The sequence below is a fragment of the Ctenopharyngodon idella genome, chromosome 9 (genome assembly GCF_019924925.1).
Source record: "Ctenopharyngodon idella isolate HZGC_01 chromosome 9, HZGC01, whole genome shotgun sequence".
Taxonomy (NCBI): domain Eukaryota; kingdom Metazoa; phylum Chordata; class Actinopteri; order Cypriniformes; family Xenocyprididae; genus Ctenopharyngodon; species Ctenopharyngodon idella.
Window position 1 is genome coordinate 11,503,768 of NC_067228.1, and position 26,467 is coordinate 11,530,234.

At 38.3% G+C, this 26,467-nt stretch overlaps 2 protein-coding genes across 14 annotated transcripts; both read left to right on the forward strand.

The window, feature by feature from the left end:
* The first annotated feature begins 303 nt into the window (after positions 1–303).
* tnfaip6 (tumor necrosis factor, alpha-induced protein 6) lies at positions 304–8,393 on the forward strand. Its single transcript, XM_051906963.1, has 6 exons — positions 304–492; positions 1,970–2,107; positions 2,933–3,094; positions 5,927–6,155; positions 6,293–6,333; positions 6,514–8,393. Exons 1-6 carry the CDS (start codon positions 393–395, stop codon positions 6,633–6,635), a joined length of 792 nt encoding a protein of 263 aa, XP_051762923.1. The 5' UTR covers positions 304–392; the 3' UTR covers positions 6,636–8,393.
* A 585-nt stretch (positions 8,394–8,978) lies between these two features.
* rif1 (replication timing regulatory factor 1) lies at positions 8,979–26,056 on the forward strand. Of its 13 annotated transcripts, none has more exons than XM_051905040.1 (38): positions 8,979–9,175; positions 10,155–10,276; positions 12,089–12,167; positions 12,326–12,422; positions 12,520–12,650; positions 12,755–12,846; positions 12,950–13,139; positions 13,236–13,328; positions 13,435–13,573; positions 13,887–14,038; positions 14,176–14,290; positions 14,543–14,719; positions 14,996–15,106; positions 15,324–15,386; positions 15,518–15,618; positions 16,422–16,508; positions 16,641–16,714; positions 16,916–17,096; positions 17,196–17,303; positions 17,388–17,537; positions 17,645–17,744; positions 17,826–18,105; positions 18,194–18,236; positions 18,313–18,512; positions 19,790–19,883; positions 20,018–20,149; positions 20,266–20,408; positions 20,631–20,720; positions 20,798–20,858; positions 20,967–23,006; positions 23,160–23,210; positions 23,262–24,182; positions 24,294–24,416; positions 24,515–24,601; positions 24,813–24,928; positions 25,054–25,207; positions 25,288–25,408; positions 25,514–26,056. In XM_051905040.1, exons 2-38 carry the CDS (start codon positions 10,164–10,166, stop codon positions 25,747–25,749), a joined length of 7,245 nt encoding a protein of 2,414 aa, XP_051761000.1. In that variant the 5' UTR covers positions 8,979–9,175; positions 10,155–10,163; the 3' UTR covers positions 25,750–26,056. The 13 variants fall into 13 exon arrangements, with proteins under 13 accessions (XP_051761000.1, XP_051761002.1, XP_051760991.1 ...); XM_051905042.1 differs by having other exon boundaries at positions 23,313–24,182; XM_051905031.1 differs by having other exon boundaries at positions 20,967–23,210.
* Positions 26,057–26,467: the final 411 nt, after the last annotated feature.

Sequence of the window (26,467 nt, forward strand, 5' to 3'; positions counted from 1 at the left end):
TTTAATTCCAAACGCGGATCAAAGTATTTATTGGCTCATGTTAATATACTCCAGACTAATAATATATTGTATTATATTAGATGTAAGGACGAAACTATCATATTAAACATGAGCTCTATGTCAATAAATTTTGTGCGTTTATTATTGTAATGATACAATTACAATACACCCCCACCACCACCACACAGTTACGCCACTGTTAATAAGTAAGTAGTGTATATGGCTCTGGGGTCTTTCCCGATCCAGCCCTCCGCACAAACGTCATCATTTACTGAAATCACACGTCAGAGTCTAGTAGGAAAACCATTTAAACTTGGCTAGCGCCTGATATGCAGTTCATTGCGTGACAGCTGCGCTAACATCTGTACGAGCCGCTGCGGAATGAGAAGAAAATGCATGTGTTAACTGCTGTATTCGCTGTTATATTTGTCCTGAAGGAGACTGAAGCTTGGGGTTACAAGAATGGAATACTGCACAACTCTATCTGGCTGGGTATTTATTTCACACGTTCTTATTGTTGATCCAAACTGAATAAGTGACAGGACTTGTGAATATTTTAAATCTTTTTTTCTTGTTTTCCCCTCATAATGATTTTAAAAAGCAAAATCTTTAATTTACTGTTCAACAAAGTTTATATGTTATACAACTGTTATACTGCATGTGTTTTGTGCATTTCGCTTTGGAACAGACTTGAGAGGCTAATGGCTCTGAATGCTGACAGTGCAACCAGTCTGAAGGGACCTTGTAAATACAGGGAAATGACTTCATTCTGTTACGGTGTACTGCAGCTTACCCCAGGGCACCTCAAAACACTTTCAGCATGATCCAAGAAACTCACAGGCATTTCTCCGTAGATTTTAGTTGTTTGATAGCAAGACACATGAAAGAACAATCTGCATTTGATAGCTGTGTGGCATTTCACTGTTTCCCCAAATGTTTTAGTTGTAGCCAACTGTGATTTGGATTAAACCATTTAAATAAATAATTAGTGAGGATTATGGGGGATAAGTAGTAACTACGACTGGAACCACACACACAAAAAAAAAAACATTTCTAAGTAGTTTTCAGCAGAGTTTTCAAACATTTGATCTAAAGTCTGTTGCTAGAAAGAGCACGTTAAAATACGTGATCTGATTAACTAGATTAATAGTCAGGCGTACGTCCATGAAGCACAAGAAGGATAATTGTTTCACCTTATTATACATTTACATATGACAGCTATAGCGTAGGCTATCTAAAAGAACTTCTGTTTTAGATATGAATATTTAGAGAATTAACTTTACATTTAGGCCTACACATAATAAGAAGATAGAAGACATTTAAAATGAATTATAAACAAACAAAAACCATATTAAAAACCTTAATCATCTCTTAAAGACACTGTATATTTCCCACACTGTAATCAGCTTTATTTATTTACTTATGGTGGCACAGTGGCTTGACAACTACTACACATCTGAAAACACTTAGGGCTAAATAAGCTGCTGCAGTATCTTTCATTCTTCAAATGAGTCTCCCATTTTGGGCTTTTCTCAGAGACATGTTTGGAGCTCACTAATGCTTGCAGTCTTCTGAAAACCTTGATGTTTTAGGCCAACACGGTAAAATCACTGGCTTATAACTCATTTGAAATGGGAATTTTTCAAGGTTATGCATGCGTACATAAAAACAATTGCAAAACAGCATGATGTTCTGTGAGGCAAAAAGGGGCCTCATCTGGTTTAGTAATCTTACCAACAGCAACTGGATGTACATCATAATTGTCCCTTATGTATTCAGGATGTCCTGCACAGTAAAATATATGTTGGGTAAAACCTTTTTTAAATAAGTTTCCTGTTTTAGGTCTGATGTAATTTGAGTAGACAGGTAAATCATTGTTCTGAGACACTAAACAGAGCCAGATAACTTCGCGTGAGTCCTCGAAGCTGATAGTGTTGCCAAACGAGACCCATGTTCTCTCTCCTTACAGAGCAAGCAGCTGGAGTTTACCACCGCGAATCTCGCAAGGGAAGATATCAGCTGACGTATAAGGAAGCCAAGGCTGTGTGCAAATTTGAGGGGGGGGCTCTTGCTACGTATGATCAACTGGAGGCTGCTCGACAAATTGGTTTGTATCACACTTACAAATCTATCTTGGATCAGATGCCAAAAGAAACAACTAGGGAGGGTCTGGCCCACAGCAAAAATGTTGAAAGCTGAGCAAGTCCTGCAACTTGGATCACATTGAATAGGCTATAACAGTAAACAACCAAAAATTATTTTAAACCACATCTGAATCTGTCAGCAAGCAGAATGATAATCAACATTTTCACAGTCAGATATATTAAATATTTGCACACATCATTTAAACAAAAGCAATGAACATTCCCTAGTGCCACTCAGTGTTGTGTTTAACTGCCTGAGCAGTAACACCTGTTTTCTTGTAAGATGAATCCCCTTTTGTTAGCAGTAAGAGTAAATTTGATCCAGACTGATCTGTAATGACAACATTTTGTGGTTGCAGGCCTATCGCACTCTATGCAGGAGGTCTGCTTTGCTTTCTTTTCTTTTTCATCCCTGTTTGCAACTTTCAAATGGTGCCCATGGCTGCTCAGATCACAAGAGCCCTTTGTTCTTCATACCCCCCAAAAAGACGGATTTCCTTTAATTATTAGTTTTGTTATGGAGAACATTTTATATTCAGTCTATACAGAATCTGTTCGTGAAATACTGCAGATGTAATAATATGAACACTGAGAAAAAGAAATGAGTTAATATCACATATATTTTTATTATTATAATGTATTATTTTTTAAATATTATTGATCATTGTTAAAATTGTATTTGATCACATTTTATTAATTATTATTTCAAATGAATTTCTAGATAATTGAATTTGAGATCATTTAATGTTAATGTCAAATTACTAACAGAAATTGTCCTTCACCCAAAGGGTTTCACGTGTGTGCAGCTGGATGGTTTGACAAAGGACGTGTGGGCTATCCGATTGTTAAAGCTGGCACCAATTGTGGGTTTGGGAAGGTCGGAATCATTGATTACGGATACAGGCTCAACAAAAGTGAGAGGTGGGATGTCTACTGCTACAACCCTGAGGGTGAGTTTGAGAGGTTGCAGTTAGGCAATCCTGGGTGGATTTTAGTCAGCCAAAGAGAGATTTGTATTTAACAGATATTTGTTTTGACAAAGTAGTGAAACAAATCATAGGTTTGTAAAACTTTCCTTGAAAACTATCCAGGGGTGTATTTCCCATACAACGACGTAACTCACTGATTAACTACCATAGTACAATGCATCATTGAAGAAATAAACTAGATAGTCATGACTGTTTACCGAAACTGTATTGTCGCAAATTAGCCATTCAGCCACGTTGGTCAGCATGAGTCAGCGTTCTGACCTAGAACCCAGAAACGCTGCACTGAGTTGACTACGTCAACAGCGTAGGAGAATGACAGGGAAGAGAAGAAATTGTTGAATAAAGTCATTACTTTTGTTTTGTTTTTGCACACAAAAAGTATTCTCGTCGCTTCATTACATTAAGGTTGAACCACTGTAGTCACATGGACTATTTTAACAATGTCTTTACTACTTTTCTGGGCCTTGAAATTGGTTATGACGTTGCTGTGTATAGGGAGTTCAGAAACCTCTCAGATTTCATCAAAAATATCTTAATTTGTGTTCCGAAGTTGAACGAAGATTTACGAGTTTGGAATGACGTGAGGGTGAGCATGACAGAAATTTCATTTTTGGGGGAAATAACCCTTTAATGATGTCACGCAGGTGGTGGAGTAATAACTTCTATTAATTAATTAGTTTGAGATTGAATTAATGCCAGATATTTGCTATAAAGACTGTATTATATAGACTCTATTCTGTATTTTATATAAAAACATTGTATTACGCATGCCAGGTCAGTAGTTGGCGATGTCGCTTTGTAAAGAAAAACTACGCGCCTACAGACTGAATACATAATAAATGTGCGCATGATGTCACCGTTTTCACAAATTTGCATTTTTGTAGTTTACACGGAGACAATAACGGTGTTTACACGACACGTTATCAACTAAAAATGGAAAAATTTTGATGTGTTTTGACCGTCCATTTACACAACAATGGCGTTTTGGGCGCCTGACATTTTTTTTTTTTAATTGTTTTCACAGATCTGTGTGAACGGGGATCGTTTTGACAATGTTGTTGTCTGTACGCAAAAAACGCAAAGGAAAAACTTTCCCGTTTTTAGTACATTGTTGTCATGTAAACGTACCCATAGATTGTACTGAATGTCAGCTTGATTATTTTGCTCACGATAAGGATTTATTATGTCCACTTATACAAGCAAGAAACTATGTTTCTAACCACAGGTTAGTTCAATGTTCGTTGAAACTATGGTTTCGGGAAACACTGACTCGTTAAACTACTGATAACGATGGAACTTGTGACCATAGTTGGCTAACTATGCTTTTGGGAAACGCACCCCTAACTAGGACTGAAATAAAGTCATTAGCGTGGTAGTAAGGTATAAATCTTCATAGGTTAAAGACAGTTTCTGTATATCATTATTCAGACTTTCATTGGTCTCTAAACTATAAGGGTGGGATAACTTGTGGTCAAAGACAACCAATGAAACATTAAGGGGAAATGGTGATGGCTGCTTTATGACACACAATGACAAATGAACAGTGAACCTCAGAACAGGACATTATTATAAGTTACATGCAGAAAAAAAAATGCCCTAGATGTGGAGTGGTCAAGCTGAAAAAATCAAGCTGAGAACAAACGCATAATACATTTCTTGTAAAATGCTTGCTTGTTTTCTCTGGCTGTTTTCTCTTGTGTGAATATGGAAGATTCTAATGAAAAATGTTTCTCACTGTGAATAATCTAAACGAAGTCCCATGAAAGTTTTACAAGGTGCGGTAATGTATTACCAGAGACCCAGCTGAGTTTGTGACTGGCTCTTTTCCCCTGATTTATAATGAGCTAGTGAAAGAAATTCTCCCTATGGAGAGCTTGGGTCAGCAGTGATCTCAAAGAGAAGTCAAAGAGTACATGGTTACCACAGACTTTCAGGTTGAGATGTCCTGTGTCCTGTGAAAGATGTTGGCATGGACATTTTTTGTATTTTTGGCATACAAATAAGCTCCTAATCGATCATATAAGCAGTCAATATGACCTGACTGTCATCTCATCTGAAGAAACTGTAGATAGATCAACACACACACACATTGGGTTTTCATATTTTATGGGAACTTTCCATAAACCTACCCCTAAACCTACCCATCAAAGAAAACTTACTGAATTCTTACATTTTCAAAAAACATCACTCGGTATGATTTATAAGCTGTTTTCCTCATGGGGACCAAAAGATGTGCACACAAGGACAGGGATTTCAGAGATTGCCATCTTTGTGGGGACATTTTGTCACAATAATGTAGGGAATACCTGAAACACACACACACACTCACAATAGTAGAATAGAAAAGTTTATTTTGAATAATGGTTTGACAAGGCATTGCCTGAAAGTTTAATTTAGATATTTAGATGTTTAATTCAATACAATGCAAACAGGATGGGTTGGCTTATCTAATAAATAAATAAACAAATTTATAATAAATTAATAATAATTTATAGTCTAAATTTAGTCTGTATCCAGTCACTACCTCATTCAGGGAAGGGCACCAGATGTGTGTCACCGAGCACCCGCTCAAACCACAGACAGAGTTTGGATTTGTCATTGTCTGCATAAGCATAGTGCTCATATCCCTTTGACTCCCTTTTATACTTCTGATATTCATCTCCATGTGGGGAGATGAAACATATTAATTCAAATGTATGACATAGTGGGAATGACCCCTTTATTCATTTGATTTTTCATTCATTGATATTTATTTATGTATTAATTCGTACACCTGTTGTACTGACTTTGCAGCAAAGGAGTGTGGAGGAGTGCACACAGATCAGGAGAAGGTTTTGGATTCTCCTGGTTATCCAGAAGAATACCAGGATGAGCAGATTTGCTACTGGCACATTCGTGTGCGCTACGGCCAGAGAATCCGCCTGCGATTTCTAGACTTTGACATTGAGGAGGACACAGCTTGCCTCAGTGATTACCTGGAGATCTTTGACAGCTATGATGATGTTTCTGGCTTTGTTGGCAGGTAAATAATAGCTGTTTATGTTTTATTCATCATAGGCCTTTAAGTTATATTTGCTAAGAGTTTACAGTTTAACAATAATAAAAAAAAAAAAAAATCCAAAAAAATAATATTTGAATATTTGTGTTTATACTGGATAGATACTGTGGGGATGAACTGCCAGAGGACTTCCTAAGTACAGGTATGTTGTTGTTTCTCTTGCATTCAGTTTGAATGCATTTATTAAGGTTTTTTTTTTTTTTTTTTTTAGAAATTCATGCATCTTTATTGTCGGTGCTCTATATAAGATCTTCAAATATCTTATATAGAGAGAACTAGAGATAGAGATAGTATCTTTGTTTCTGTATTGTCTCTTGCTCAGGAAACGTCATGACACTGAAGTTCCTCTCTGATTCTTCTGTGACGGCTGGAGGGTTTCAGCTACAGTACATCGCTGTGAACTCCTCTCAGTTCTCTGACAATCACACTGACACCTTGTCTTGACCACTGTTTAATACACCAATCCCACTTCTTTTACAAGTGTAATTTTTTATATATACAGTGCTGCTTTAAAGTTTGTGAACCACTTGCAGAATCTGTGAATAATTTTAACGAAATAAGAGGGATCATACAAAATGCATGTCATTTTTTATTTAGTACTGTCCTGAGTAAGATATTTTACATAAATGATGTTTACATAAAGTCCACAAGACAAAAAAATAGCTGAATTTATAAATATGACCCAATTCAAAAGTTTATGAACCCTTGATTGTTAATACTGTGTGTGGTTACCTGGATGATTCACAACTGTTTTTTTTTTGTTTTGTGATGGTTGTTCATGAGTCCCTTGTTTGTCCTGAGCAGTTAAACTGCCCAATATTCTTCAAAAAAATCCTCCAGGTCCCAAAAATTCTTCAGTTTTCCAGCATCTTTTGCGTATTGAACCATTTCCAGCAGTTACTGTATGATTTTGAGATCCATGTTTTCACACTGAGGACAACTGAGGGACTCAAACATTAAAAAAGGACCTATTAAAAAAGGTTCAAACATTCACTGATGCTCCAGAAGGAAACATGATGCATTAAGAGTCGGAGGGGTGAAAACTTTTTTCATTTGAAGATCAAGGAATATTGTACTTAATTTGTCTTCTGGCAAACATTTAAGTGTCTTCTGTTGCTTCTGAAGGGCAGTACTAAATGAAAAAAAAAAAGATATTTAAACAAAATAAGAAAAATTTGGACATCTTTATCCTGTTCAGAAGTTTTCACCCCCCCGACTCTTAATGCATCGTGTTTCCTTCTGGAGCATCAGTGAATGTTTGAACCTTTTTAAATAGTTGTGTTTGAGTCCCTCAGTTGTCCTCAGTGTGAAAAGATGGATCTCAAAATGATACAGACACAGTCACTGCTGGAAAGGGTTCAAATACGCAAAAGATGCTGGAAAACTGAAGAATTTTCGGGACCTGGAGGATTTTTCTGAAGAATATTGGGCAGTTTAACTGCTCAGGAACTGCTCAGGACTCATGAACAACCATCACAAAACAAAAAAACAGTTATGGATCATCCAGGTAACCACACACAGTCTTAAGAATCAAGGGTTCACAAACTTTTGAGTGGGTCGTTTTTATAAATTCAGCTATGTTTTGTCTTGTGGACTTTATGTAAACATTGTTTATGTAAAATATCTTACTCAGGACAGTACTAAATAAAAAATAACATGCATATTGTATGATCCCTCTTATTTTGTTAAAATTATTCACATTTTCACAGATTCTGCAAGGGGTTCACAAACTTTCAAGCAGCACTGTATGTTTTTGCTTCTTTAACTACATGTGCAATATTAAAGCTAATAATAATCACAAATGTGTATGGAGTTTTTGTACATTTCAAAAACTCTTATAAAACAGTTTTTACACTCTCACTAGTTTAATTTTCCTAGTAACATTGTCCAAAAGTGTATTTAATGTTTTACAGTGTTTTAATGTGACCATCATTTAACAAAAATAAATAAGTTGAAATCTCTTGATTTTAATAGAAATAAACCTATTGGACATATAAAGTGCATATAAACACTTATTTACTTAGAATTAATATTTCTGAAATTAGGCCTATGACAAAGATGATTGCTTTGAAAACATTTTATTAATGGGACAGTTTACCCAAAAAATGAAAATCTTGTCATCATTTACTCACCTTTATGTTGTTCCAAACCTGTATGAATTTCTTTTTTTCTGTGTAACATAAAAGAAGATATTTTCACAAATGTCTGAGTGTTTTGTGTGTGTGTGTGTGTGTGTGTGTGTGTGTGTACATATAAGTTAATAATAACCAAAGCTGTTTGGTTACCAACATTCTTCATAATATATTCTAGGCCTATATAAAGTTACACAGGTTTAGCTATTTGTCTTGTGGACATTCTTACTAGCAACTCTGCTCAACACAACATAACATGACTAACTACTAATAGAAAAAACAAACAAACAGAATTTGCCAATACAAAGTTCTTGAACACTGCATTGAATAACTGATGGAAAAAATTGTGGAATGAGAACTTAAGAGTACATATAAAATTTGTGATTTTTCTTCAGATTTTTCTTCAGTTACACTTAGCCTATATATTTTAGCTTAATTAGCGTTTTAATTATTACGTCTCTGTGGCCCTATTGTGGGTCCCTTCATCAGTTGAGAATTGAGGTAAAATTTGCAGACTGTAATGTTAGGTGAGCAATTTAACTAATAATAAACTAAACAAATGACCATAGTGTCTTAATTTGATTGACTTTTCATTCAAGTTGTGGCAAAGTATCTTAATTCATTCAATACATAATTTATGAGAGGGCGGAGTTGACGTCGGGTTGAAGGTGACGCTTCAGTCGCGCGTCATGTTTGGCGCCAGCATTTTCGCGGGGAGCGAGGAGTGGAAAGACGCAGCGCAGTCTTGATAGCTTATAAACACTGTTGTATAAACTCCTCCGAATTCTTTGATATACATCGTGTGTCGATGATATCGCCTTCAGTGGTTGTTAGCGTGTCCTCAGGCGCGAGGTGAGACATCTTGAGTCGTGTCTGTTGATGAGTGTGTTCAGGGGGTTGGGTGGGTAACATGATGATGGTAACTAGCTCGCTAACTCTGCAGTCTTTGTAGAGGAAGTTCCTCATGGATTAGGTTGATTACAGCAAAAACCTACACGGCGTTTAAAGTTTTCAGTAAACGCCATATTTTGATCTTTGTGTTTGTTGCACGGGAGGTGCCCACAAGTTGTACGCTCAACGCACATGTTAACACAATAGCTTTAAAATACAAACGATAATGTGGTCTAATATTTGCCTATGAGACTGATAGACATATTAGTGCACAACCATCAGTAAAAACTTGATATTAATTAAAAAAAATATGCGTTATAATCTTTTGCAGAGAGTTTTAATAAAGATGGATGGCGTATTGTTATTAGCCTCTCGTGCACCTGGCTAGCTAAACATCGAATCGAGGTTTTATTCTTCCCAAATGTGTCAGTAAGGAATAGTAGATGACTGAATTTCCATCTTGTGGGTTTGTATTAAAGACATTAGAGCCATTTATGCATCAAATATCTTATTTGCATCAATAGAACACGATGTACTGCATGCATTCATCTATTCTAACTCACTTTCACTACCAATATAACACGACATGGTTAAAATATTAACTTTTCACACATTCTGATTATGCGTAGTTTTTCATAATCGACTATTAATCGCAGGAATGCATGATGCACAACTCTCAGTCAGGGCTGTAGCAAGTGGGGTGAAAGGTGAGAGTCATTCTAGGATCCTACAGGTCCAAGGGGCACAGCAGTTTCTAAATATATTTTTTAAAAGATTAAGAGGTCCAGAATTTAAAACCACAGACCTGCTCCTGTTACACAACTGAATTAGTACTTCTTAAAATTGCAAATGTTTAATCTCATTTTTATTGCGTTACATTCAGTCTGTCTTGTAATCAATGCTGTATGCATTGCTTTAATGTGCGTTTCATGTCTTTTAGGTTGTGAGGATGATGGCTGCAGTACCACTATCTAGTGCTAGCCTCCTTCCTCTTCTGGAGTGTCTGGAAGATGAAGCAGCTGGGCTGTCAGAGCAGACAGATGCCTACATCACCATCGCAAAGTAAGTGTTTGCTTACAGTTTTGGTGTCTTTTATGTAGGTTTTAGTCAAATGTATGGATGTCTGCTTTATTTTATAAACCCCTTTAGCGTTGTAGTGATCAGGGCTGGACTGGGGCTAAAATTCGGCCCTGGATAGACCCAGCCCACAAGTTCCCCCGTGAATGTTTAAATTGGCCTTAAATTGGAGTAATGTTAAATAAATAAATAAATAGATAAAACTAGGACAGGGACACATAAATATATTATTGAATTTACTGCAAATGCAGTTAACAAAGTTAACATTGCACTTAAGCATTTTGAGCTGGGATGCAGTAAAGTAAATTTACTGCTATTAAATTCTGTCATTTACTCACCCTCATGTCGTTCCAAACCTGTATGACTTTCTCTCTTCTGTGAAACACAAAAGAAGATATTTTGAAGAATGTTGGCAACCAAACCATTTTGGTTAGGCTACCCTTAACTTCTATTTTATCAACATAAAGCAGACTTGTTCCACAAAGAAAGTCATTCAGGTTTGGAATGACATTAGGGTGAGTAAATGATGACATTTTGGGTTGAAAACAATATTTTTAAAGAGTTAACACCTAATTTATGTAAGACACTGATATCTATCTTTCATAAGGCTCTCATTGAAATAACATTTTATTTCAATTAAAATTTATTAGAACTACTAATGTTTATAAAACATATTTAAAGAGAAGAAAGCTTTGTCCTTAATTCATGGGATCCAGGCTTTAACAAAACCAGGCTGTTTTGTTAAATTATCCTTTAATTGGCCTAATGAAATTTACCATTGTTTAACTGTAAGATCATGGTAGACACAGGTAAAACCATGCTCCTAAGCACATGTAGAAAATACAAAAACAGCATCTATAAAAGTGATGTATACTCCACAAGACTAATAGCAACATTTTTAATAAATACATTTCTGCCAAAACACCATATTTCTTCACTGTTGGCAGCTGCAAGGTAAATTACTATAAAGGTGGTGGTGCTGGGTTGACAAGCTTGTAGTTGTGTGTATTGGCGTTTTCAAATTTACCTCGTCATGGTCACGGCTGTTTTCAGCTAGATTTGCCACAGAACCTGGAATGTTCCCATATCACACAACTGTATGAAACACAATTCGGAATGAAATCTGAATGGATCAAGCGTCTTGCACTGTTTATCATGTCATAGAGCGGAAGAAACGCAACGCTGTGTTTGTCAGCGCTGTGTGCCGGTCTCTCTCACTTTGGCCTGTCAATTCAGAAGACAAACCGATGGACGTGTCCGTGGCAAAAAAATAAATAACCTTGTGTCGACCTACCGGGAAAATACCCGGTATGCCCGATTACCAGTCCAGCCCTGGTAGTGATGCGCAGTTTTGTCAACAACTACTGTATATACTGAATATGAAATTGCAATTCAAAAGTTTGATTTGAAAAAATGAAATTTGTCATTTACTCACCCTCATGTCGCTCCTAACCCATAACACTTTCATTCATCTTTGAAAAACAAATGAAGATTTTATTGAAACCTGAGAGATTCATTCCAATTCTTGCTTCAAAAAGTTCCTAAAGAGATCAAATCAATTTGAATGGTCTTCTGGAGAGACTCAAATGCTTTATGATGAACAGATTTCATTTAGGTTTTTAATTTACACACAAACGCGAATATGGTGTAAACAAAAGCTCTACTGTGTTTGCTTGATGTGTGAGAACAAACCTCACAGGTTCTCATGTGTCAAGTAAGGATGCAATTGAGCAGTCATTTTTTAAAGTTATTAATAGGTTGATCATAAGTCTTGGTGGTTCTTTTTCTTTCTCCTAGCCGTCTCAATGGAGAGGAAGGGCGTCAGTTTCTGCCTGTGGTTGTAAAGCATTTTGCACGTCTTAGTAAAGTCCTTTTGGTAAGTTGTCTCCTCTATGAATTAAGACTCGTTCACTGGCACTTTGTCTATGTAACTGAATATTTGGTATTATATTTCTTACTTCAAAATAAAGATTACATTTTCAGAAAGCTGTATATCTTAACTACGTATCAACAATTTTCTAATTTTCTCTTCAGGTTCATATCTCCAGTGAGAACGAGGAGCTGTGTCAAGCTGCACTGCAGGCTTTGGGATTCTGTGTCTTCCACTCACTCATTGTTTCAGTCATACCAGGTATAGAAAAAGTTGAATTCTTTAGTATAATATACTTTTTGTTTCCATAATAAGTAGCGACCATAATCGTGTTTCCCCCCCCATTTCATTCCTGCAGCAAATATTTCAGAAGATATACTGTCTACGCTCTGTAATGTTGTGGTCAAATCCAAGGAGAAGTTTACGTGTACGCGAGCATTATGGGTGATTTCAAAACAGAATTTTCCGCCAGAGGTGGCATCCAAAAAGGTTTGTTCACTGTGCATGGTCTGCTTGAAATAAACCTGGTTTTATGTTCTTTCTCCTTGATTTTCCATCTTTTTTGGCTAAAAATGTTGTTTTCTACATTTCAGGCCCCAGAGATTCTCAAGAGTCTAGAGGCCATGCAGACCCGAGAGGTTCAGTCGATCCTCATTGACCATGAGTCCCTCAATGTCGTCATAAGGTTTGTTGAAGTTTCCCTTGCTTTCTCTTTCTTGGTTCTGCCGTCTTGCAGTGTTCTTCACACTTGAGATACTCTGCAAATATGATTTTGTGATGAACGTCAGGTTGCTGGAGCAGGCCCCCTCTCAGATGGCTGCTGGAGCTGTGTGCTGGGCCAAGCTGGTTATTCCTCTCGTGGTTCACTCAGCAAATAAAGTGCGCTTGCGTGCAGCAGCAGCCCTGGAACTGGGCTTGCCTCTTCTTCTGGAGAAACAGCAGGAGGTGGCAGCTATTGTAGAGCCAATGATGTCCTCTGTAAGTGTTTTGTGAATGTACATGACAGCTTTTTTTTTGTTGTGCGTAAATTTATATGAAATATAAATATCCATAATGCTTCTCTGTTGCCTCCAGATGCTCATCCCTGAAATGCAGAAGCTGTTTGCCTCTAAGAATGAGACGAATATGCTGAAGCTCTGGCCCTTGTTTGTGAAACTTCTGGGGAAGGTAAGATGCTCAAAGTTACCAAATGCTGCTCTTCAAGTCTCAATTTTTCAGTTCTGAATGTTGAGATTGTTAGTGTGGATAAGGATGTGTTTCTGTCTCTTTTCAGTTACTCCACAAAGGCGGTGCTTTTATTAATTCCTTGCTGTATTTAGAGGAGCTGGGTTTCCGCAACTCTTCTCCTAATATTAAGAAGATTGCTTTCATAGCTTGGAAGAGCCTCATTGACAATTTTGCCCTTAATCCAGGCAAGTTTCTTTATATTTTGGTGTAATAGTCACTGTCATGGAAAACCAGGGAATATCAGAGAATTGCAAAATTGTGCTTTGTGGAAAGTCATGAAAATAAAGTCATGGATATTTTTCTTATGCATAGCTCAAATATCTCATTGGTTAAACATTGCTGTTAGTGACTGAATGTTTACAAATCTTTATCCAGTAATCACAACTGATGCAGCCATGGAAATGTTTTGGTCAATAGGTGTGGGAACTCTCTTTACCTGGCCAGTGACAGTTCATGACTTTTTTACATCCTACCTTGTAACTGGATTCTCTTGAGCAGATATCCTGTGCAGCAGTAAGCGCCTGAAGCTCCTCATGCAGCCCCTCAGTTCCATCCAAGTCAGGACTGAAGCTCTTCTGCTCACCAAGCTGGAGGTGTGGTGGTATCTCGTAGTCAAGCTCGGACCCAACCTGTCCACTAACTTTGAGCAGGTAAAATTTCACTGTTTACATTGATTTTTTTTTTTTTTTTTGGTCTTTGCAGACTTTGTAACTGATGTACATGGTTCCATTGGTTAATTAGAGCAACAAATTTCTCTATCCATTCTTTCCATCACGCCACCTTAAAGGTTGGCGTGCCTCTACTGCACAGCACACTTCCTCCTGATCCTCCACTGCAGTCCCCGACTACACCTGCTCGAACACCTAACCCAAGCAATGGCACCCCTAATACACCTAAAACAGGTACAGCTCATTTCCTCTCATTGTGCCTTCATCATAACATAAAGGGGATGGAATGAGATTACAGATTAGATTAGTTTTAAAGGTGGTGTGTGTAATTTTTTTTCTTTTCTTTTTTTGTTTTGGGGGGGGGGGAAATATAAACACTTTACCTTTTAAGTTCTTTGGTTCTTTTATTGTCCTTTTTAACCGTAACAGCCGTAATGTTGTCATATTAGCGGCATGTCATCATACTTTATTTTCCTGTTCCTCCAGGCGTTCCCTCCTGCAGCACGCCGAGCACTACTCCTCGCATCAATCTGAACAGCAGTATGCAGTCGCCTCAGTCCTACCGCTCCATTCAGCTCCTGGGACTAGAGATGCTTCTGCACTGGCTCGTGGGTCCAGAGGTCACGGCCATAGCTCCTAAAGAAAATCTTCAACTCAGCCTGGGTAATCATACACACAGTATTATCTGAGCTTTGATAGTGGTTTTCTATCAGTGATGTTTTGGGCTTCAATGTCTGTGCAAAGTTAATATGAGTGACATAAATGTGTGTATTTGATTAGTAATCTAGAGTTGTGTTCATATACTACTAAAGCTAATATGTTGAACCTCACTTTACAATGAGGAGTTTGTGAAATTACAGTGATGGAATGATGAACCTTCAGATCTAATAGATGTCAATGTATCGTGTGTATTTTTTATTTATTTTTTTTTTTTTTCAGAGCCCCTGACACACCCGCTCCTCACCAGCCCTTCCTTCTTTAGCAGACATGCCTCTACCCTCATATCAGCCACCAGAGAAGGCTTCATTACTGTGGGAAAACATGCTCCAGGTATTCAACAGTGTCATCTGCATAATGAGTCCTTATGCCAACTTAACTTTCATCTTAGACATTTGTTTCTAAGCAGGTCAATAAGACAAACTACTACTATTATTATTATTATTATTATTATTATTATTATTATTATATAATATTATTGATCAGTAAGTAAAGGAAATATATGCTAATGCTGTCCATGTTCATCACCTAATATGAGTGTTTTCCACAGAAGTACTACTTAATCTCATTTGGAGCAACCTGATCGGTTCTGTCAGCGCAGCAATAGAAGCTGGTAGGTGAACGTTCTACAGAACATTCTACACTCTACAGAAGTCAAAGATGATACAGAAGTCACAGATTCTTTGTGCTGTGGATACTAGCTCATTGTAATTTAGTTTTCCTGTCACCCCCCCCCGTCACAAGGTAATAAGAAGGAACGACAGGGTTCAGAGGTCCTTACGCTTCTCCTACAGGCTCTGCAGTCCATCTTGTCCTCAGATGCTCTGCCTGCTGAACGTGAACTGGTAAGATGGCACATCATGGTGAAAATGAACTAAATTATTTTGATGCTGAAACAGTGTTACTTAACCCAACTGCAGTCTGGCATGCTGATCACTGAACAATTTTAAGAGTTTCTTATGTATCTTTTATTTATAAAAGATACATACGCTGTACCGAGACTTTCTGAAAACAGCTGAGCGCCTGGAGGCGTGCCATGTGAGCGGAGCTAAAGAGTGACGAGCACGCGCAGCACGCACAATGCACCATCGCATTATCCCTGAATAACTTTTGAATCACTATAATGAATATAGCGTATAGTGAATCATGAATAATGAATTTATGAATTCACTACGTTCGTGTTGTTTACATTATATGCACTTAGGCGACTCATGACCGGGATCATTATTGCTGTGACCGCTCCATCTTTGTTTCAAACGATCTGTTAATCCAGCGTAGAACTGGGCCTTGTTTATGAAACCATAAGTGCCGATCCTGAGGGCTCGAGCAGCCACGGAAAAACACAAGAAGACCATTCATTTTAACCAATAAAAAAGTGACTGCAACAGTCATCAGTTTTTATGGTTATTTTAATAACAAATATCGAGAGCGCATCAGTGTAATGTGTGAGCACAAAACTCTCAGCTCCGCTTAATGCTGGGTTCTTTGGGAAGCAAGGTTATCTTTCCCTCACAACCAAAAACACACTTCTTTGACATTGTTGATTTCGTGAAGTCCTGTGACCTGTGCAGCGCTGCCTATTTATGTAGGTTGTTGGTTCGACCCTGCTGTTTAAAGAGTTTCATTGTTCAAACATTATTTGCTGCAGCTTTTGTTGGAAGCCACCATTAAAGGAATCCCTCAGAAGGTGCTTGGTTCTGCAGCTTATCAAGTGGCAAACATGGATGTGTTGAACGTAAGTGCTGTTTCACCGCTTATGGCAAAGCCTTGGTAAAAACATCTTTATCAGTTTTTCACCATTTGAGTTCATGCATGTCTTTTGTATTATGAATGTGTAAATAAGATTTTTCCACATCTACTTTTCCAGGGTACACCTGCACTTTTCCTTATATTGCTATTCTATAAAAGTAACCAGCTTTCATCATTTCTTGAAGATGAGAGGTAACCATCATTTTTTTTTTTAATTTTGAAGTATTTTAATACCTAATATCAAAACCAAAACTAATTTCAGAGAACTTTTTTTTTTTTTTTTGCATTAAATCTAAGTTTTACTCATTATTTATTTTATTTTTATTTTTTTTTATTTCTAATGAAATTGTTTGCTTGCTTAATTGGGGCAACTTTTTCTTTGTCATCTGGCAGGTTTTTCTCAAGCCTGGAGACCCTTGTGAGCTGTGGGTTTTGTGGACCTACATCGCCCCTTGCATTTGGAGAGGCTGTTTTAGGAGCAGTTAGTGGGAGGGTGGAGGATGTTAAGAACAAAAAACAACTCTGGAGGATGTGGAGTGTGGTGGTAAACCCTCTGACGGACACCATCACTCAGGTACTAAATTGAAATCATCTGTGCTATAGAATGAATGTGCATTTCAGTGCCAGTCGAACCTTGTATTTTACTGCTATTGATAAATCATTGTTTGAACAGACCAATGAAGTGAATCAAGGAGACGCTCTGGAGCATAACTTCAGTGCCATTTACAGTGCCTTGATGTTTCCAGTCTTTCATCTCCTGCCTGGTTCAGCCCTACCCCAGGTAAGAGCCCATCTTACCTTTCGTACAATGTTTTCTCCAGTATTATTCAAATATTTAATTAATTTAATTTTATTTACTGAATAGGTCACTCAGAAGGCCATGATCAGTACTTGGTCCAGGCTTTACAAGGCATTTGCCCGCTGCTCAGCTTTGGTAGCCACAGCGGAGGAGAACATATGCTGTGAAGAGCTGTGTGCCAAGATCTCTGCCTCTCTTGACAGTGATTCTCTGAAAGTACGGCATTTCCAACCTTGGAAGATTTATTCAGTTGTGCACCTAATTGGGGTGTTGTGGCGATTATAATTTCTCAACCTTTGTTTTTCTTTTTTCATTTGTTTTAGAGTCTGTCTATGCTAGATGCAATAGCAAATATCTTGCTGATCATCATTGAGAGTATTGACTTCTCTCCTTACACCCCACAGTTTCAGCAGAAGATGAAATGTAAGGATTTTGCTTCAGTTTCAAATGGGCAAAGTTGTGTAATGGCACTGTGTGACCATATTTTCATGTGCCAATCCCTAGCTCCTCATACACCTTTGAGTTGGGTACGCAAGAGAAGCAAAGCTCTGGGGAATCTCTCGACCTTCCACACTCTCCTGATGCAGACTCTAGATGCATTTCTTTCTGTGGACCCCTCAGAAGAATCTGTAGAGCCCACCTGTGGAGCTTTAAATGGACTTGGCTTGACAGTGGTCTCTATCTTGTCTACTCTTTTCACTAATATCACATTGCCCACGTTCATACAAGAGGTGCTGTTCACCCTCACCAAACCACTTGCACAACTTTATGAACGATTCTCCAGGTGCGTGACGATTTCTCATCCTTTTATACATTGAACAATCTTTTTTCCTTGTGTAACACTTTTTTTTTTTTTTTTTAATTTATAAAAGTTATGATGAACCATCAAAGCCCAGTGCAACACTCGGACACAAGGTAAGAATTTACCCAGTTGTAAGTTTGAAGTCAAAACCACAGCAGCTCTGATATGTAGTCTTTTATTATTTCCTAGTTGGAGAAACTAGCCACAGACCTGCTTGGCTGTCTTCAGACACAGCTGACTCTGCACAATGATGAGATGATTGCTGTGTTGTCACCCTTGCTCTGTGTGCTTTTTCCGCACAAGAGCAAGCAAATTCGCACCGTGGTCACTCAGTTCTGGAATGCCACCTTTGGAAAAGCACTCACCTTGACTTACCCTGAGCCTCTTAAGTAAGTTTTCATGCCATTTTTGGGAATTTGTGTAACATGTATAGGCATTTTCTAAAATTAAGAGGTATGTGTGTTGAACATTGAATACAATGTTAGTATCTGTTAGATTTAATTGTAGGGGGAAAGTGGCTAATTTTGAGTTTTTTTCCTGCTATTTTCGTCTTCCGGTTTTAAAATCTACACCGTGGCGCACTATAATACTTCGATGACACATCGGTGTTGAGTTTTCTTATCCTATGAGAAGACACCGTCTCATTCAGGACACCATGCAGTTCTTTCAAATGACAGACATGTCAAACTGTTACATTGCACAGTATAGATGAGAGAGGAGTTCATGGGTTACGAGTGTTTGTTTTAAGTTCGGGTGTATTGCATGGCTTTCCCCGCGATGCTGCCAGGGCTAGACTGGCTGCGGGAAGTTGGTTGGCCGTCAAATACAGACACATCGAAACCGTTTGTGTGTAGCAAGCATTTTTCTCGAGAGAGCTACGATAACAGGAGAAAGGTGGATAACAGGAGAAAGGTGGATAACAGGAGAAAGGTGGACTTCGGCCTTATTCATCCTCTGACAGGTGCTTCAAACAGTGAGATCGCATACAATAAGCTAGAGATGCATTAATGGATCAAAAATGAGTGTTTGTTTTTGCTTTGTAAGAGTTTCTGCGTCACAAGTTTGAATCAAACTGAGATCACATACAGTAAGTGAGAGATGCATCAATGGATCAAAAACGAGTGTTTGTTTTTGCTTTGTAAGAGCTTCTGCGTCACAAGTTCTCTTCAATATCTGTGTCTCCGACACAAACGCGATTCATCCACACTGTGAGTGTAATAGGTCTTTACGGCTCTTTAACCGATTAAACGGCTTATAAAAACACCACAAAATAAGTTATAAAAGATGCAACAGCGTGTTCATATTCGATGCAGAGAACAAAATGCGTTTATTTCTGTATTAAATTATAGCAAATCCCATGTGTATGTTGTGTTGTATGTAATAGTAATTTGCAGCTTGTGGGAAGCTTTTTTTTTTTTTTTAATGAGAGCGAAATAAAACTGAATCAGAAGCTGTTGCTGTGTTGTCAGTCTTCCCTCATCCCCCTCACCACAGCTTAACCACGCCCACTTCTGTAGCATTTTTCACAACTGTGGTGAGAACTGACTGCTGCTGAAACAGGGGGTTTCATGACCTTTTAAATCAAGGATGCAATATTTTCCTTTTTTTTTTTTTTTTTTTTTTTTTTTTTTTGAGACTCAAAAAGTGTTGTTTTTTTTTCTTTTAGGTCTGTTTTAAGTCAGGCTAAGCAGAAAACTCCATTGATTTTACCTGGTTTTGAAGCCGTTGATGCTCCAGATGATTGCAGTGGACAGTATACGGTATGTTTAGTGTTCCTAACAATGTAAAACTGAAGAATGTAGAGCAGTTTACCTCAGTCAAACATGTTGTCCCCTCTGTTAGTTTTTTTTTCTTTTGTTCCTAAGAGCTTACTAATGATATGTTCTCTAATAAGGGTGAGAGTTCTCAACTGGACCCACAAATTAGTGGGGTGAAGATGACCTCTGTTGGAAAGAGGGACTCTCTTCTGGCGAGGGCAGAAGAGCTTAAAGGAAGAGGCTCTGTACCTGTAGCAAAGCCAGTGTCTGTAAGTATAAAGAGTGTATTTAAAAAAAAAAGGCACCTGAACTTAAAAATTTCAATGGTGGTGCTTAATTAGCAACCACAGCAGATCCTTCAACGAATCACCTATTCCCTCTCTAGATGAAGTTGGATTTTGGATCACCCAAGCCCTTGAATCGAGAAGCTATTGAGGAGGAGGCATCAGTAGATTTTGTTTTCATTCCACCTGAGACAAAGGAGAGAGTGCTGACTGAGCACCAGAAAGAGGTCAAAAGGACTAAACGGTAAGGTTTTATTTAAGTTCTCAAATTTTAGACATCTGCCACGCCATGGAAAAAAAGGTATAATTGTGCAAGGCAGTATGGTTTTAATTTTAAACTTACAATATCTTTGATGTCAAAGTCTGGTAGTTTAGATGTCACTGTTAAGAATTTCGAAAAGAAATTGTCATTTATGATTTTGAGATGTCAAAATTTGTTTTCTGATTTTTATTTATTTTGCATAAGGGTTGACATTCCTGCTCTCTATAATAATTTGGATGCCTCACAGGACACCAGTGTCTTTTCACAGTATACTCAGAGTCAGGAGGAGTCCATGTACGTATTGAAATTATGGATTTGCTCTTACTCAAATTTTTTTACCCACTGCATTACAACAAATTGTTTCTTCTTAGGGACAAATTGACGAAAGATGAAAGGGATCAACCTGAGGAAGAGCCTAAGGTTCACCTGAAGGTAAGACTGCTATTTTCAGACTCTGGCACTGCTGATTTGATTATGTGGAGGATATACATGCATGCTTTGTTTTGTGTATTAATTGGTTTCAATGTTTCCTCCCCCAAGGAGGTTACCACAAGTGAAGAACCATCCACAGATGTTAAAGTAACCCAAGGCACCACATCAGACACACCAGAGAAATCTATGCCAAATAAAGCTCAAACTTTAGAGAACGATCGTTCTCCATCCAGTGGCATCTCAGTTGATGTGAGTGGGCACGAGAAAAGTGGACTAGAGGGGACCAGCCCTAATGTATCGAGTTCATCTGATATGATATCTGGTACACCTCCTAAACCCAACAGCAGACGTCAATCGTTCATAACGTTAGAGAAATATGTTGAAGGGAAATCAAGTCCTGCAAGTGTTGCATTTACGGGTCCACCAATCCGGAAATCAAGTAGACTGGATTCTTCAAAGTCTTTGGAATGTACTCCAAATGACTCACAGAATCAGACTACAAAAGAGGACTCTCAGAAATCTCAAAACATAAGCAGCACTGACCCATCTGCTCAAAATGAGAAAGCAAGGGAAGAGGACAAAGATGGGATTAAGTCAACAGGAGGTCATCCTTGTGAAGGTACTGATGAAGAGGATTTGGTACCCGATACCCAGACCCAAGTATCTAGTGAAGCATCGGGTGTTAAGAGCAGTCCTGTGTCCAAAGCCAGCGTGGAGGAACAAGACTCGCCTGAAAAAGATTCACAGAGTTTTGCTGATTCTCAATCTAGTCAAGAACCAAGAAGGTCGAGCAGACGGCGGAGTAAACCGGTTCGCCCAGGGGAAGATCCAGGGGAGGTGAAAGGCAAAGAACATGTCAATCAGGTTGCAGACTCAACAATGACAAACACACAGAAGTCAGTACTTGCACCACCAAGTAGCACGTTGACTGGAAGGAGGAGAAGTAAGGTTCTAGAGGACACTAAAGTTGAAGGTGACCAGCAGAAAAGTAAAGGAATGAAAAGCCAAAGTGTTTCACAGATTTTCTCTGCAGAGTCTTCACAGGCACTTCCACGGGCAAGCCAAACTCAGTCCTCTCCCCAGAGTTCACCTGTAACTCAGTCGGATAGCCAAAGCAGAGAGAGACTGCCAACTCTCAATGAGTCTGAGGGGCTGTCACTGGGTAGACTGACGAAGAAGACTAGAACACAACTTGATGAATCCACAGACAAGGAGGCAGATGAGAACTCTGAAAATGATCCTCAAAATGCTGCATCTTCTTTAAAAAAGAGACATTCACAGACACCTCTTTCTGATTCTGAGGCTGATAGCCAGCAAACTGTCCGAACGCGAAGAACAAGGAGATCTGAATCCCAGTTACTGGAGATGTCTGGTTTGCAGACCAAAGAAGATTTGAGTCAGACAGACTCCCAAACAGTGACAATGGTGAAGGGAAGAGCTATGAGAAGGAGAACTGCAGAAGAAGAGACAGACTCTAGCAGAGATGTTACATCAACTGTAAATGCTGATGAGTTAAGTGCGAGCCAAGATTCCTCTCAAGGGCTTGGTAGATACAGAACTCGACGATCTAAAGGCTTGTTGACTACCGACAACACAGAGTCTGAAAGCCCTGATAGCAGAGAAGATGGGCCAAGGCCTAAAAAGAGACTTCGGAAACCCCTGTCCACTGAGGTGCTGCCAGTTGCCACAGAACCTAAATTTACTGAGATGGTGCCAGACAAGGAGGATGTTAATATTCAATCAGATGTTTCAATAGAGATGGCACAGGATGAGGCAGATCTGAAACCTGAAACTAGTTTGGGAATTTCAGTCAGTGAGACCAAAGAAGAGCAAGACGATAAAGAGGTCCTTGCCCCTGTTAGTCAGCCACATGAACCGATTAGCTCTGAAATAGTTGAGATAGAATTGAAAACTGATACAGATGAAAAAGAGATCATCTGTGATAAGGGAGAGGGTGAAGAAGCAAATTCATTTTCACAAGCTGGATCAGAAGATTTAAAGACTGATGGTTTGCGTAAATGCCCACATACCAGGGGACGGGGACGTGGACGTAGACGATCTAGGAGCTGCAACTGCTTTTTAAACATCCAGGAGGTGTTCTCACAAAACAGTGACTTTCAAGAATCACAGGATCTGAAAAACGAGGAGGTTCCACATGCTGTTGACACCCAAGAATCACAGGATCTGAAAAATGAGCAGGTTCCACTTGCTGTTGACACCCAAGAATCACAGGATCTGAAAAATGAGCAGGTTCCACTTGCTGTTGACACCCAAGAATCACAGGATCTGAAAAATGAGCAGGTTCCACTTGCTGTTGACACCCAAGAATCACAGGATCTGAAAAATGAGCAGGTTCCACTTGCTGTTGACACTCAAGAATCACAGGATCTGAAAAATGAGCAGGTTCCACTTGCTGTTGACACTCAAGAATCACAGGATCTGAAAAATGAGCAGGTTCCACTTGATGCTGACACCATAAACTCTCAACCTGAGCAGTCAAGCCCAACATCCGTATCAGAGAAAAGCAAGAGCTCAGCAATTGCGGATTTCCCAGATGCTGATGTTCAGCATTTTTCAGACTTGCCTGCTCAACTCCTATGTGAGGTTTCATCTTCTGAAAGCCCCATTACAAAGCTTGGTGTAATTGTTTCTCAGCTGTCTGAAGCAGAGGAAGGAGCACAGCTTGAATTATCCAACGCAATGGATGAATCAAACAATGTGTTTGTAAAAGTCCTGGTGGTAGAGACAAATCAGTTAGAGAGTTCTGGGTGCACAGATAGTCCAAAGCACAACAAAGAATTGGACAACCCTTCAGTAAGTCAAGAACCTCTCCAAAGTTCAACACCTCAAGACACATCTCCAAGTCAAGGTCGCCCAGTGGAAGATGCATCTATATGCCAAGAGCAACTAGAGTCTTCACATGTCCAGCAGGAGGATGCAGTGAAGGAAAGTGAAGACCTTGCTGTTTCAGAGACGAGTGGAGAAAAGGTTGTGTTGCCAGAGGAGTCAAATGGCAAAGAATTACTTGACAATAATGTTGCTCTCATCGAGAAGGACAAAGACACTCAGATTGACAACCAGGCTCTTTCTGTTGATATACAAGAGTTGTCTGTACTACCTCAAAGTAGTACATCTGAAGCCTGCTTAGATTCTCCACTCAAGCCTAAACCTTTAGATGCTCTCAGTGGTGAGCTAGAGCCTGGCCAGAGCCCGAGCAGAAACCGATCTCGAGTATGGTCACCATCTGCTTCACCATCTACCAGTATTCTGAAGAAGGGACAGAAGAGAACATGTGAAGAAGATACCCCATCCCCCCTTCATAAGGTATTAGTTGAGTCCAGTTGTCTAAATATTAATTGAAACAACTGTAATGTAAGCTTATAGTGGTTTCATACAAAGAGAAAATCCATCTATGTAACTTTTGTTGTTGTGCAGTCTCGCAGAGTGTCTTTTGCAACCCCAATTTACCATCAAGAACTGGCTGATGATATTGATAGACGTAGTCCGGTTATTCGCACAAGCTCACCTAGGTCAAAAGTCTTGAGTGGACAGTCGAAGGTGTGTAAAATGAGTTTTGAAATTAATTAGATCTAGATGTAAAACTGTGCTTGTTTCAACATTTCTTTCATGGCCTGTTGTTAAATGTCTTCATGCAGTATATCACTACACCCACAAAAGGCTATTCAAGTCTAAGTCCACGTAACCTCCGTAGCCCTGGATCCAAAAGCTCTAAAAAATGCCTGGTAAGTATTCTCTTGCAATGTACTTATTTATTTTTATTTTTTCTGTTTATATTAATCTCCTACAGTCTGCTTATTCATAAAGGTCAATCTTTTTTTTAATCATTTATTAATTTCTTTAAATTCAATAAATAAAAAAGAGGTTTGTATCAGACTTTAGTTTATTTGAACTAGTGGAAATGGTTTTAAAATATTCCTTTTTTCTTTATCGTAGATTTCAGAGATGAGCCAGGAGCCACATCCTATTGCTAAAGATTGTGTTTATCCAGCACTTGTTGGCTGCTCTACCCCTGTAGAGGCTGTTTTACCGCAGATATCCTCCAACATGTGGTAAGCCAGAGTACCCACTTCCCCTTCAAGACACCTTGGGTTCAGTTTAAGTTCATTCCTTTTTCCCTTTTTTTTTTTTTTTTTTTTTTTTTTTTTTTTAAATTTGTTTATTTATCTGCGTTCAGGCCTCGTGGCTTTGGTCAACTTGTTAGAGCCAGGAACATTAAAACAGTTGGAGACCTGAGTGCTCTTACCCCTAGTGAAATCAAGTCACTTCCTATTCGTTCACCGAAGCTGTCCAATGTGAGGAAAGCACTTAAAACCTATCATGAACAGCAGGTAATGTGTAGCTTATTTAAATTACTATCTTCCCCTTTATTATGGAAGATCATTCTTACACCTGACATTTGGCCATACAGAGAAAAGGGCGTTCTGATGACCTCAAGAGTTTTGATGAAATGGAGAAAATGACATCTGAGCCTGAAGAGATGGAGCTTCCTCAAAACCAAGATGAGGAGCAAACACCAGGAGAGACACAAGGTAAAAAAAAATTTCTTCCATAAAGTACATCATTGGTGACATTCACATTGATGATTTACCTTTGACTTTTTTTTTTTTTTTTTTTTTTCTCTGAACTTTTGGCAGATGACAAACCATCAGAAGTGGGAATGGATGCAGGACCGATGGCAGAGGAGAAAAAATGTCAAGATTTGCTCTCAGATGTTGTAGCACTTGGTGGACGCTTAACTTCAGAGGAACTTGGTCGCTGTTCACCCAACCACTTGGGCCTGATGCACGAACATCTGAGCGGAATGATGAGAAGCATTGTGACCCATCTGCAGTCACGCTTGCTGAGAAATCCTGATGATAGCTTGCCATAAGGACATTGAGACATTTTTCCTGACACAAGAATTCACTTTTAAATTTGAAGATTAACAGTGGACTACTCATCCCTCAAGTTTTAGCTTAAATTTTAGAGTAGATGAATTTCTAATTATGCTCTCTCAAAGAATAGAGTTAAATGGCCAAAAGTCATTTCCATTGCTACGCAAGTGTCTATGTATTTTATTGAGTGATTTTTAAGACTGTAAAATTGTACTGAGATGCCAAGGAAACTTTTTTTTTTTTCTTTTTTCTTTTTTTTTTAAAGAAATAAAACTATAGTATTAATAAAATGTGTCTTTTCTTTTAATATTTGGTGCATTTTTTTCCCCGCAGTCTTTTAACAACATTACAAATTAGATGGTGTTTTTTTTTTTTTTTTTTTTTTTTTTTTTTTCTGGCAAAGATGCTGACTTAATGTATTTAACAAATGAAACATGGTGACACTTTACAAATACATCATTTAACATAACATTAACTAACATTGGACTATTTCTACAGCGTTTATTAATCTTAATGTTAATTTCAACAAACTAAAACATTTTAAAATTTGTAAGACATATTTTTTTTTTTAATAACATTAATGCACTGTGAAGTTTAACAAATATTGAACATACAAAAAAAAAATTGTATTTTTACTTATTGACAATGAGCAATTTATTTTTTATAGCATTAACATTTGTTAACCATCACTTGAAGTAATGTTAAAGGGATAGT

Coding starts and splice junctions, on each gene's coding strand:
- rif1 (XM_051905030.1), top strand. CDS start 10,164: ATGATGGCTGCAGTACCACTATCTAGTGCTAGCCTCCTTCCTCTTCTG. Junction 15,107..15,323: donor TGTGGGAAAACATGCTCCAG/GTATTCAACAGT, acceptor TGTTTTCCACAG/AAGTACTACTTAATCTCATT. Junction 20,721..20,797: donor CAGAGTCAGGAGGAGTCCAT/GTACGTATTGAA, acceptor GTTTCTTCTTAG/GGACAAATTGACGAAAGATG.
- tnfaip6 (XM_051906963.1), top strand. CDS start 393: ATGCATGTGTTAACTGCTGTATTCGCTGTTATATTTGTCCTGAAGGAG. Junction 3,095..5,926: donor CTACTGCTACAACCCTGAGG/GTGAGTTTGAGA, acceptor CTGACTTTGCAG/CAAAGGAGTGTGGAGGAGTG. Junction 6,334..6,513: donor AGAGGACTTCCTAAGTACAG/GTATGTTGTTGT, acceptor TCTCTTGCTCAG/GAAACGTCATGACACTGAAG.